Source organism: Balaenoptera ricei, chromosome 11 (assembly GCF_028023285.1).
Source record: "Balaenoptera ricei isolate mBalRic1 chromosome 11, mBalRic1.hap2, whole genome shotgun sequence".
Classification (NCBI taxonomy): Eukaryota; Metazoa; Chordata; class Mammalia; order Artiodactyla; family Balaenopteridae; genus Balaenoptera; species Balaenoptera ricei.
The window spans coordinates 50408913-50422955 of record NC_082649.1 but is presented as its reverse complement, the minus strand read 5'-3'; the positions used below and the strand labels follow the sequence as shown (position 1 = coordinate 50422955).

The window sequence follows — 14043 nt, the reverse complement described above, 5'->3', positions numbered from 1 at the left end:
GATGGCCAAGAAGCACATGAAAAGATGCTCAACATCACTAATTATTAGAGAAATGCAAATCAAAACTACAATGAGGTATCACCTCACAACAGTTAGAATGGGCATCATCAGAAAATCTACAAACAACAAATGCTGGAGAGGGTGTGGAGAAAAGGGAACCCTCTTGCACTATTGGTGGGAATGTAAATTGATACAGCCACTATGGAGAACAATATGGAGGTTCCTTAAAAAACTAAAAATAGAATTACCATATGATCCAGCAATCCCACTACCGGGCATATACCCAGAGAAAACCATAATTCAAAAAGACACATGCACCCCAATGTTCATTGCAGCACTATTTACAATAGCCAGGTCATAGAAGCAACCTGAATGCCCGTCGACAGACGAATGGATAAAGAAGTTGTGGCACATATATGCAATGGAATATTACTCAGCCATAGAAAGGAACGAAATTGAGTCATTTGTTGAGACATGGATGGATCTAGAGACTGTCATACAGAGTGAAGTAAGTCAGAAAGAGAAAAACAAATATCGTATATTAACGCATGTATGTGGAACCTAGAAAAATAGTACAGATGAACCGGTTTGCAGGGCAGAAGTTGAGACACAGATGTAGAGAACAAACATATGGACACCAAGGGGGGAAAACCACGGTGGGGTGGGGATGGTGGTGTGCTGAATTGGGCGATTGGGATTGACATGTATACACTGATGTGTATAAAATTGATGACTGATTAAAAAAAAAAAAAAAGATACATGCCCCTCTGTGTTCATAGCAACTCTATTCACAATAGCCAAAACATGGAAACAACCTAAATGTCCATCGACAGATGAATGGCTAAAGATGTGGTATATATATATACAATGGAATACTACTCAGCCATAAAAAAGAACAAAGTAATGCCATTTGCAGCTATATGGATGGACCTAGAGGTTATCATACTAAGTGAAGTAAATCAGACAGAGAAAGACACTTACCATATGGTATCACTCATATGTGGAATCTAAAATATGACACAAATGAAATTATCTGCAAAACAGACGCAGACTCACAGACATAGAGCACAGACTTGTGGTTGTCAAGGGGGAGGGGGGTGGGAGAGGGAAGTATTGGGAGTTTGGTATTAGCAGATGCAAACTATTATATACAGATTGGATAAGCAACAAGGTCCTACTGTAGAGCACAGGGAACTATATTCAATACCCTGTGATAAACCATAATGGAAAAGAATATAAAAATGAATATGTGTGTGTGTGTGTAACTGAGTCACTTTGCTGTACAGAAGTAATTAACACAATATTGTAAATCAACTATACTTCAATAAAATTTTTTTTTTAATTTTAAAGGAATGTTTGGTACCCTATCAGCAGGGACCTGACCTATGGGGTAGACAGGAGAAGGTTCTAATAAGGGAGCACTTCCTTGAACTGAATTTTGAAGGCTTAGTAGGAATGAAGTGAAGGGATAGGGGGTAGGTGGTCAAGGGAAATGTCTTGGCCACAGGCTGGTATTACCGTCATCCAAAGAATAAGCAAGACAGAGTGGCAAGAGGACAAGCTGTCTGGGTCAGCCAGCGATGTCCCCAGAGGAACATCACAGCCCAAACCCAGCCCCGTGGGCCTTCCAAACACCTGACCCCACCCAGTGCCACCTGAGGGCACCCTTCCCAGAAAGACCACATGCACCTATGGACCCCAACTCCCAGCACCTTTAACTCCAATGAGATACTTGTTTGCTTAATTTCTTAGACAGGGTCCCAGAAAATCATGGGGGAACTCACTTATCCCACAAAACCAGAGAGACTTACACACACACATATACACACACAGACACTCACACTCAGACTTGTGTAAGAGTTTACAAAAGGCTTTGCCCAAGTACTATCAAATTTGAGTTTCTAGTTCAGACAGTACTTAGAAAAGTAAAACTATTATCCCCATTTCACAGTTGAGGACCCTGAGGCTCAAAGAAAATGTGACTCTTTGAGAGGTCCATTAGAAGGGGCAGAGCCAAGATTCACAGTCACACCACCCAAGTCCCATTGTCTTCCGAACGAGAGCAGTTTCTTCCTAACTGAGAACCTCCTGGGAAACACTGAGTCTGATTCTTTGTGACACAAACCCTACCAACTATGCGATTTCTAAAAAGTTATTTGCTGGGGTGATTCTTGTCCTGCCAATGCAGACCGTCCTTGAAAGAGCCCTTGGTCCTCCAGCCAGGGAGACTTTTTGGGCTCACTTTCTAAAGCACACTTACTTCCTGGTTGGAGGCCTTGGGGAGCTGCCTTGAAAAGTCCTACAGCCACTTACTTGGAAAGGTGATGCTATTCATCCAATTCAAATCCACAACCGTGCTTTAACTATTTTTTAAGCCAATGTGGAGAACCTGGAATCCTTCACAGGGCCTCATTAGTTCTGAAACACCTTAAGTCATTTTCATACTCATGGAGAGAATGCCCCAAAGCCCATTAAACAGTGACAGCTCTGAGAGTCTGTAAGGGTCCAGACACTTTACAGGTATCCTGTAATCGGGGTGACCAACTGTCCTGGTTTACCTGGGACCCAGGATTTCCTGGGATGGAGCAAGTTGGTCCCCCTACTGGTTAATTCAATCCTCACAACGCTCAGGTGTGGTAAGGGGGGTCTTCTCCATCATCTTTACTGATAAGAGAATCCAAACCAGAGCCTTCACAGGGTTTGCCCATATTCCTCCAGCCCGTAGAAACAAAACAGGGATTTGAACTGAGCTCTGATTCTCAGGGCTTAGCCCCACCCTGGCCCTCTGGGTACCCACAGCACCGAGATTTAGCTGAGAGAGAGGGACATCCTTGGGTCCTGACAGGTAAATGATACCTCAAAGCTTCCATGTCTCTGGAGAATTCTCACTTTTCTACCTTATGAAGTGGATAGGATTTTTTCAGGACTGAAATAAAACTGGGAGCACTCTTTTGCCCTAAGCTCAATGTTCTGATTTGCACATCAGTGGCAGCAGTGTTATTTCCCCGGAGGGCTGCTTTTACAACACCCAGAGCAGTGCAAGCAGACTGGGCTGGGAAACTAAGGGGAAACTGTGGAGAACAGACCTTGAGTCACACCTGGTGAAGTGGAAGGAGTAAGAGTCAGACAGACTTAAATCTGAGGCCTTCCTCTGCCATATCCTAACTGTGTGACCTCGGGGCTAATAATAAGTTATTTTGCAGGGTTGCTATGGAGCCTGGAATGAGATGACCCAATCTGAATCTACCTTCGTCCATGACTGGCACAGGATAAACGCCCAGTAAATGTTAGTTCACCAACAACCCTCAAGAAAAGAAACTCAAAAATGTCCCTTGCTTTGTAATCTCTTCAAACTTCTACCAGGGTTTCTGAAGCCTAAACTTACGTGAAAATAATAAATTGTATCAAAATAATAAGAATACAAACAACCCAATTTTTTAAAAATAGGCCAAAGATTGGAGCAGACTTTTCCCCAAAGAAACATACAGATAACAAATAGTCACAGAAGATATTCAACATCATTAGTAAACAGGGAAAAACAAACTAAAGAAACTAAAGCCACAGTGGGACATCATTACACACCTACCAGAATGACAAAAATTAAAGATACTGACAATAGCAAGTGTTGACAGTGATGTGGAGCAACTGGAATTCTCACGCGTGGATGGTGGAAATGCACGGTCTCAGCACATTTTCAATGGCTGCTCTTGAAAGGAGACTGGCAGCTTCTTATAAAGTTAAACATCCTTACCATACGACCCAGCAGTCCCATTCCTGGGAATTCACCCAAGAGAAATGAAAATATACAGTCCACAAAAAAAAAAAAAAAAGAAAAAAATTATAGGAGCTTTATTCACAAAGGCCAAAAATCTGTAAAGAACCCAAATATCCATCAACCGGTGAATGGATAAACAATACACATCCATACAACGAAATAAGACCCAGTAAGCAAAAGCAACCACTGATACACACCAAGGTGAGTGAATATCAAATACATTTTGTTAAGCAAAAGAAGTCAGATGCAAAAGGCTACATGCTATTTGATTCCATTTATGTGAAATTATGGAAAAGGTGGGGTGAGGGGATTATCTGCAGAGGGACACAGAGGAACCCTTTGGGGGTAATGAAAACCTTCTATATCCTGTTTGGGGTGGTGGCTACACAGATGTATACTCTTAAACCTACTCTGAACCTACTCTTTATCTGAGGGCGTCCAAACTTCCTGCCACCCTGTCATGTGGCCTCCACAAGAAATACACCTCCAGCCAAACCTCCGTAGACCCCACAACGAGTTTCTGAATATTTCTCAGCCCTTCTGACCACGGACACCCTCCCTACATTCCCAGCATTCCTTTTCCTCCAAGACTCCACTCCACGCAGCCTCCGTGCAAGTAGCTCCTGTTCTCACCTCTCTGTGGCCCTCAGCTCCTTAGAGCATCAGGGTCTGTGTATAGGTGTGTGTCCTCCATGAAGCTGTGGGCTTCCCTCTTTCAGTTTTGCAATCCAGCATCTAAGGAAGGGCTTGATGTGCTGAATGGACACGTCCAGGCAGGGTTCAATGGACCTGCTATTTCCCGGGTACCCACTGTGTGCCAGGCCTGGTGCTGGAACAGTGCGTGTGCCCAGGAGTTGAACATCTGTCACCCAACAGTGAGAAACACACGGCCTGGGGTGCATCCTTCCGTAGGACCTAAGATCTAAATATGAGGACAGAGATACCTTGACATGTAGATTCAAAGTCAAAGAAAAAGCTGTAGGGATTTGAGCAGGAAATCAACCTGCTTTAATTTAGGGGCAAACAAAAAAAAATGTTAATATATCCATTCTAATGACATGAGAGTCCCATAGAAGGTCTATGTTTTAAAACATCAGTGCCCTATCACATTCATCCTCAGATTATCTGCTCAGCAGATGTGAAATGTATCATTAATTTCACTTTATAAGGGGGGAAAGTAAGAATGAATTTCAGAAGCAGACTCCATGTCTTAGGCTAAAGGGCCTTCAAGTGCCAGCTCTGTGTTTGGGCAAATCACTTGTCATGGTGCCTCAATTTTTCCCAAGTAAAAATGTGGGGGGCAGGGTCCAGACTCGGTAGGCCATGTATTCCATTATGGTTTCCTAATTCTGGGGATCTCACGTGGCAAATCAGAATAAGGAGCAAGTCATCATTTACTCTGGATTCTTTCTTTTCAAATGGTAGGAAATTAGTGCCAAAAAATATTCCAGTTTCTTGGATAAGCTCATTGTCTGTCTCTGTCTGTTTGGTTCTCTCCTTTTCTCTTTCCCTCTATTTCTCTCCTTTTTTCTTCTCTCCCCACTCTCTCTCCCTCCCCCCAACCTCCCCTGAAGAGAAGTTATACTGGCTATTTTGCCCTTAATATCCATTCTCCTTGGTCTGGTAACAGTACCTTGATTTCCTCCCCCATGAACTATACCTCTTCCAAAGGACACAATATACCAGAACGTTCTATGTGGATGTCCACTCTTCCCTGACCAAGAAACAGACATCTGACCCAAGCAAGGCCAGTTAGATAACCTTCCATGGACTCTGCTCATCAGAGTGACAGAAAGGCGAAAAACAAAAGGTTGGAATTTATTCTTCTTATGTCAGTGGCCTCAAGGGACCATTCATCATTTTCTACTACTCAGATCTTCTGAGACTCCCTGGCTTCCGTATTTCCCCAAAACCACTTTTATCACTTTTCCTTTGATTCCATGATTGCCTTATAATAAAATATGTTTTTGCTCAAATTAAAGTCAGTTTCTGTTGCTTGCAACCAAAGAGCCCTAAAGGATACAACTTTTTATCTCAATCATTTTTTTAAGTCTTAAAGTTTGCCACCTACTTCTTCTAAGAAGTCATAAATGTAATGTGTAAAAGCAGGGCAATCCACTTGCTTTATTAATGTCCTGTGTGTACCCCTGGGACCTGGGCCAGGAGGCGGGAGCCTTCCATCCTGGTCTTCCTTGGTTTTCCTGATGAGAAAGGAACAGTCTATTGACAAGTCAGGATAAAGGATAATTCTTTCCTAAGGTCCTGCCCACCAGGAAAAGAACTGGGAACATCTCAAAGCGCATAGGGTAAAGTCAGACCAAGGAGCACCAACCTGGTTTGATTGTAGAACAGTGTGTCTGCATCATTTCCAGCCCCACAATTCTCTGGGAAACTGAAAATTCTAGGTGAACTTGGCCCCAACTCATTCTCCTCTTCAGAACCCTGGACCACAAGAGCAATAATAATCATCACAGTTATTACTAACAATTACTGAGTGGTCAGTAGCTATGAAGCATTGAATCAAGAACTTTATATATTTTACCTCATTCAAGCCATAAAATAATAGGTGGTGGGCCCTATAATTATCCTATTTTACAGATGAAGAGACTGAGATTTAAAAAGGGTAGGATCGGGCTTCCCTGGTGGCGCAGTGGTTGAGAATCTGCCTGCCGATGCAGGGGACACGGGTTTGAGCCCTGGTCTGGGAAGATCCCACATGCCGCAGAGCAACTAGGCCCGTTAGCCACAGCTACTGAGCCTGCGCGTCTGGAGCCTGTGCTCCGCAACAAGAGAGGCCACGATAGTGAGAGAGGACCGCGCACCGTGATGAAGAGTGGCCCTCGCTTGCTGCAATTGGAGAAAGCCCTCGCACAGAAACAAAGACCCAACACAGCCAAAAATAAATAAATAAATAAATAATAATTAAAAAAAAAAAAACTCACATTAAAAAAAAAAAAGGGTAGGATCTTCTCTGAGGTTAGTAGCTAGTGAAAGGCAGAGCCAAGACCAAATGATTTGTGATTTCACTGTTCATCAAAAAGCCAACACTGATCACAATGGCATCCTGCCTAATATGGGCAAGTTTCTGCTTCTGTGCTCGAAATCAGAGTTCCCTGGGTGAGCACGATGCAGAAAGGAAAGGGCTTCTGCTATTTTTCATGCCAGGAACAAACACCCAAGGGTTTAGGCATCAGAGTGAACTGTCTTGATTTTATCAATCGCCTTTTCTCCTCTACTTGCCACTTGAGACTCTGCTGTCCTCTGTGTACTGACAAACCCTGTCTTAACGTGGAGCAGGAAATGTTTTTCAGGACAAAATAAAAAAGAAGACTATCACTCCCCACAAGTTCACAGCACTCAAGAGCTTTGCTAAAGGTGTAACTCCCACAGGGCTCAGGGCAGCGCGGTACAGGGCCCCAGGACCTCAGCCTCTGACTTCGGGAGCTGCCCACCCGCCAGGAACAGGGCGCACAGTTAACCTGAAGTTAAATTTGGCTCTTAAATACCCTCTCATAGAGTCTTTCAGGTATACAAAAAAAGAAAGTCTTAAGTCCTAGGAGGACAGAATGAAAAACAATGATATGTTACACATTCACTCAACAAAAACTGGACAGAGGTTAGCTAACGGTATTGTACCCATGTTAATTTCTTTATTGTAATATATACACCATGATTAAGTAGGATGTGAATATTAGGGGAAGCTGGGTAAAGGGTATATGGGAACTCCTTGTCTTATCTTTGCAACTTTTCTATAAATCTGAAGTTATTTCAAAATAAAAGGCTTTCAAAAATGAACTGGATGAGAGACTCCCGACAGCATCCTCTGTGAGACTGATGGTTTAGGACAGTGTCACTGATGGGATGCAGGCAGGTGAGCATCTTGGGTCATGTCTATCAGTGAAGTATCACTGGGAGCAACAGCACAGGATCTCTCTAGTCCAAATCACAAGAATAACATATCTTGCAGACCAAGGCTTTAATGAGAGCTGAACACAAAAGAGAGTTTGGTCATGATACCTCATAGTTGTGCCATTAATACACACTTCTATAAAAAACATCACAGTAAGTGGTGTGTGTGTGTGAAAGAGAGAAAGAGAGAGAAAATGGGGGGGGAGGGAGGCAGGAAAAGGGAGAATGCATGAAGCTGAAGCAGACAAGAAAGAATCATTTATACATCACTCACCTGGGGTCGGGGAAGAACCCACACATTTGTGAAAGCAACTTGATAACAGATGGAGTAAGAAACTGGGGTGTTAGTCCTCAACACAAGGAACTTTAAAAAAAACTTTTCCAAACAAAGTTTCAGAAATACCCATCTTAGAGTTACTGAGCACAAGCAAAGCATTTCAGAATGGTTTTAAACGTCACTAAAAGGATGGAATGTGATGGCCTAAGGAAACTCTGCAAGAAAGTTTTGAGGATGGTCCAATCCATGGTTGAGAACACTTTCAAGGATTTGGAGGTCTCTTATTCAAGGTGAGTGACCATTTAATCTTCACCTGCAAGACTGGAAGAAAGGAGTTTGTCCAGGTGAGAGAACCTCTTTTCAGATATGAGGAAGAAGTTCTTGAGATCATGGGTGAGGAAACATCTCACTAGGTCCCCACAGGGGGTCATCACATTGTCTTTGCCTGTCATTGCAAGGAGAGGAGACTGCCTTTCACAGGGTTTAAGGTAAGACTGCCTTAAAGCCCAGGGGACTGGTTGATTTAGGGTCTTCTCCAATTCTTGGAATCAAAGCATACACAGCATGTAGCTGCTATAGCATCTCTCTGAAGAGCAGTTGCTAGAGAAGAATCAGGCATTTTAATTCTAGGAACAGAAAGCACCAGTCACGTCATGAAACTCAGGCGTAAAAAATCCCTTGACTGATCCAGGTTTCTAAACTTCCTTCCTATTTCAGAGACTTTCTGAGGACATATGAACATGAACCTGCAATTTAGGAGACAAGCTGATCTGGCACTAAGCTCCAATTTTTTTTCCAAGAAGATAACTGGGGTAAACTCAAGAGAAAATAAAATCATGACCCCAAACCAGAATCTGGAAAAATATGCCCTGACACTTTTGCGGGAAGGGGAGATTTAAGATAAATAATATAGTACTGAAAATTCATTTTTTATTACATTTGTGAGTAAGAAACAAACATAACAGTCCAAAATATTACATTTGTACATTACTGTGTTTATATCCTATCGTGATCATCTCCCTAACTTCACCCCAAACAGCTTGGTGAAACCACATTCCACTTTATCCCAGTTTGTCTTCCATTTATATCTTAGTAGAATAATTTGATCAGACACCCAAAGGCCTTCCCACTAATGAAACCAGGATTTGCTAAGAAAAATCAATGTATAACTTGCCTTAGTATCCATCAAAGACAAAAAGAGTTATTAAAGTCTGAGACACAGCCACCATCCTCAGACTCTTAGAAGAACCGGTAGGAGAGTAGCAGAGACAAGCAAAGGGTTAACACAGCTGATTTCTGGGTGGAGAGAAGGAGGAACATAATTTTTTAAGGCAAACACCTGGAGGCAAAAAAAAAAGTAGTATTTTGTTTCCACCGCAAGAAACTGCAGACATACAGAAAGCCAATCACATCAGTGGAATACTCAATTATCTGTACATGCTAATTAACGAAATATAATCAACCCACTTTCCGTCCATCCTTTCTTCACCTGCTCTAGTATTTGTCATGCACTGGCTTCCTCACTCCTCACAACCCACAGAACATCAGACAGTCTGCGTGGTGCATCAACGGGAAACAAATAAGCACAGATTTTTTGCTGATGGCAGAAATTTCTCATGCTCAGGGCATATGAACCAACAACGTGGAAATGGCAGCACTTGCTGTATATTTTAATGATTGCCCACACCTATTTTGCAAAAGAGATTTAAAGTTCAATTAGGTAATACGATGCTTAGTTACGGTTATTTCATTAAACTGGGTGCAGTCATTTAAAGTAGTAAATATGCAGTCATGACAGAATTAAATATTCATGAAATCAAATGCGACTGAAAAGCTGAGGATGTTAGAATATTAAAATTCCTCATAGTTTGGCAATGTAAATCTTGTGTGCATCACCCCGGCCCAGTCTAGAGTGTGTTCAAATGCCAGTTCCTTGGTAGAATGCCATATAAGTTATAATATTGATCTTGGTAGATAAACCACAATCTAAATCCTTAGCTCAGTATCCAAACGCAAAACAATTTTGAGGATTTGCAAATACCATCTTGTTAAGGTGAGCCTGTCCCCAAGTACAGAGAGGCGGCACTCAATGTGATCCCAACATGTTTGGGATACTGTTTAGTCCACTAGCACCTCTAGGAAGGTCCAGCAGAAACCCAGGCAACCTCCCAGGAGGAGCATGTCATGACTCGCTTTCCTAACCAGGCACGGTGGCTGCTTCCTTGCATGCTTCCTCCAGTGAGCCACAGTGAGAAAGTACTTCAGCTGACTCCTCTTTGGTTAGTTCTGATTTGTTGAACCAGCTTTTCCCCAACACTCACAGCCACTTCCAAAATGCATTAACAAACACATGTATACACTTCACAGAGATACAACTGGCCGGCACTAGCATCCACAAAACTCAACTCCAAGTGAATATGGAGAAAGAAAACCCTGCTCAGAGACCAAGCTGCAATAAATACACTCCAAGAATATCACACCAAGGCATTATTTTCTACGCCACTTCCTCTACTTTACAATTTTCTCAACAGGAAAAAACATCAGCACCAGAGAATGGCATTTGAGCTATTTCTTACTGGAACCCAATTACCTGAGGAGCTCCTCTCTCCACAGTCAGTAGCCACTATCCCCGGGGCTACAATGACACAGCAGGGCTTCAAAAGGTTTCCAGACCTCACCTGGTGCCAGGCACCTGGCCCCTGCCCTCCCGGGCAGGAGGATGCCAGGGGAGGAGCAGGAGCTCCAGCTTAGAGCTGGTTTAGGCAGAGCTCTCCATTCTGCAAAAGAGCCAAACTTTGCTCCCACTGTTGTCATCTTTAGGTTGATGTCACCTCCCTTCAAGGAGTCTCAGAAGCCACTTGGCAGCTCCTGAAGACATATGTTTCCCCTTGACCTAGATCATCCAAATAAGCTGTGGCTATACGGTGCGGGCGAGCAAAGGTCTCTCAATCTCCCTCTCCCGGGGTGCTGCGCTCCACTCGGCATCACGTTGCCTGGACCAGAAGACTTTTCTCTACACGAACACTGAATACGGAAACCAGGAGGGACTTCTGCACGCGCCTTCCCGTTCAGAAAGTCACTGTCGCCCAGCGATTCCCTTCCATCTTACGCCTTCCCTACATCTGCAACCCTCACCACCTCCCGGACGAGGGAAGGGGGTGGGGGAGCGCAGGGGTTAAAGTGACAGCCGCTGCCAGAGCTCCGTGGTTTTGTTCAAAAGGTGTCACAGCGCCAACGCGGTGGACCTACCTTGCTCTCGTCCTTCTCACCGCTGGCTCTCGCTTCGGGATCGTCGCTGTCCTCGGCGCCGGCACTCTTGCCGGGCGGATCATCTGGAGCCGGATGCTGCGGCGGCGACGGCGGCTGTGGCGGCGCCTGGCAGGCTCCTCCAGCCCCCTGGGAGCGGGGGATGGGCTCCGGGCATGGAGAAACTCCCTCCACATCCATCTCCATCTTCCCATTCACTGGAGGACAAGACAAAAGCGGAGCGCAGATTTGACAGCGGCGCCGGCGGCGGCTCAGCTGCCGGTGGCACGCATGGCTCGCCGAGGAGGAGCCGCCTCCCGCGCGCCCTCCCTCCCGCTAGCCTTCGCCCGCGCGCCCCGCAGCTCCGCTCGCCGCTCGGCTCCGGCACCGGCGGCGCCGGCCCGGGGAGCGCGAGCAGCGGGTGGCCGCGCGTCCTCGGAGCAGTGGCCTTCAGGAGCCCCCGGCAGTCCCGCTAAGCCGAGCGCATCCCGGAGGCGGCGGCAGCGACGCCTCCCATCCACGCGCCCAGCCCCGGGGCCGCCCGGGGACTCCCTCCCCAGCTGGGCCTCCCGATCCTTGTCGCTTTCCAGTCTCTCCGGGGGCCTCTCGGCGTCTCCCCTCCCCTCCGCCTCTGAACAAAGTTACTGGAAGAACAATCGCATTGCTGGGACCTGCCGGCGAAACTGACAGGAGTGGGGCGGGTCAGGTGTAAGTGAAATCTACCATTCCCGCCCGCTGACCAGACACCGACCCCTCACCCTGCCCGCTCCAGCCGAGGAAGGCAAGGCTTTCCGATTTGTGCCAGGCGGCGGCGGAGCCCTGGAAGGAGGGGAGCCGGCAGAGGGCTGGCGTCCGGGGCACCCACTTCAACCCCGGGCGACCCCCACCCCCACGCCGGCCCCAGGCCCCTCCCGCGCTCCCTCCCGCGGCCGCACGTGTCCCCGGGGTCACCCCTCCCGCGCGCGTGTGCATCCCCGCGCTCCCGCGCCGCCCAGCCAGCGCCTGAGGACTAGGACCGAGCAAGCGGCGGCCAAGGCCGGGCAAGCAGTTCACCTACCCTTGCCTCCGGCCCAGTCGTGGGCGGCACCCGCAAAGGGTGGGGCCCCGCGCCCAGGGCGAGGACTCGAGTCTCGCCTCGCAGCGGAGTTCCTCGTAAGGCTCGGCAGCAGAGGGGCGGAGGGGGAGGCGGAGGGAGAGCGAGGGGTCGCGGCCAGGCATCGGCCGCCAGGTGCCCCGGTTGGCGCCAGCTCCCGGCCAGCCCTCTGCGCTGGAAGGGCGTACTCCGCCGGGCAGGGCTCCGGGAGGTGCCGGCGGGGACCCCAGGCGGTGCGGTGAGCTGCGTCTGCAAATCTAGAGAGACAGATGGAGATGGCAAGGGTAGACTTGGGAATTCTTACACGGGGCTCTCCGACAGTCAGGTGATTAGGGTGACTTCTATATTTAACACTACTTGGTCCTGGGGAGTAGCTTACAACTTCACGGGAACTGCTACAGCGACTCTGCACTCCCGAGGGACCTTCCGGCAGCTATGGAGAGAAATAACGGATTATTAAGAAGCTGTTTAATGTTAAATAGAGCCTATTGTTCTGGGCTTTGAGTTCCATAATGCCCCCAAATGGATCAGCAGATAAATGAACTCTCCGTGCATTTCTTAGCAGAGCTTACTTAGCTTTCTTCCTCCAGCAACAATTGCCTCCTGAAACTAGAAAGTTAAGTTGTTCATCTCCTGACTGCTTTGCATTAAAGACAACTTCGACAATTTCAAGACACACTGTCCCAATAGATGCAGTTACACAAGAACACAGCATGAGTCCCATCCTTCAATGCAATTGCTTAATCTCTGACTCTAAGTGTGATAGAAATTAATTGCCACTTTAATTTCATCAGTGCAGACAGTCAATCTAGATAATGCAATGTGAACATGCTTTTGGAAAGAAAAGTTTGGGGATGAAATTACTCATTCTTTTTCTTCAGAATTATGAAAAATTAGATTTCAAGCTCATTTTCTAAATTGGGAACTTGTTCAAAATAACATGAGCTTGCTTTAGTCTGACATTCACTATACTTTTAAAATGACATTATGACCTTTCATGTAGTAATGTGCCAGCCAAGAAAATACAGAGCTTTGTGCCTTTAAAGAAGTTACTTGCGGAGTTTCCTGGTGGTGCAGTGGTTAAGAATCTGCCTGCCAATGCAGGAGACACCGTTGGATCCCTGGTCCAGGAAGATCCCACATGCCGCAGAGCAACTAACCCCTGTGCCACAACTACTGAGGCCGCGTGCCACAACTACTGAAGCCCACGTGCCTAGTCCCCATGCTCCGCAACAAGAGGAGCCACCACAAAGAGAAGCCCGTGCACCACAACAAAGAGTAGCCCCCGCTCCCCGCAACTAGAGAAAGCCCCCGCGCAGCAAAGAAGACCCAACGCAGCCAGAAATAAATAAATAAGAAAAAAAGAAAAATAATATTTGTTTTAAAAAAAAATTACTTGCTCTCCCTTTCCTCCCCAGTACACGGTAATCAATCAATCCTTATAGTATTTTTATAATGGTAAATTCGATGACCTGTGTAAAGAGCTTAGGAGAGTGCCTTAGGGCATAAGGAGCACTCAGTGCCTGTTTTACTGAAAATAGTAAGATGACAGAAATTCACCATGAGCACTCATCTGAGAAGAAATTGCTAGTTTAATTAATCTCTTTCTATAAATTATTCTAAAAGATATTTGGCATCTTCAAAAAATGAAGCCCCTTCTGAAGGCAGGAAGAAAGTCAATGGTGTTCTGTGCAATAAAGTTTTGAATTTGACAGATTTTCCTTTTACAGTGTAGAAATAAAA

General features: G+C 45.9%; 1 protein-coding gene and 1 long non-coding RNA gene across 2 annotated transcripts in view; one reads left to right on the top strand and one right to left on the bottom strand.

The window, feature by feature from the left end:
* LOC132374067 (uncharacterized) overlaps positions 1 to 11272 on the bottom strand; it is a 207700-nt gene extending 196428 nt beyond the window's left edge. Inside the window, exon 1 of the long non-coding RNA XR_009505578.1 lies at positions 11211 to 11272. This is a non-coding gene — a long non-coding RNA (uncharacterized LOC132374067). The remainder of the gene's footprint in view (positions 1 to 11210) is intronic.
* A 98-nt stretch (positions 11273 to 11370) lies between these two features.
* On the top strand, positions 11371 to 11894 carry LOC132375305 (translation initiation factor IF-2). The gene is given in 6 exon segments (XM_059940577.1): positions 11371 to 11464; positions 11467 to 11577; positions 11580 to 11603; positions 11606 to 11775; positions 11777 to 11835; positions 11837 to 11894. Coding segments are annotated over 6 exon segments (516 nt in total).
* The last annotated feature ends 2149 nt before the right edge of the window (positions 11895 to 14043 follow it).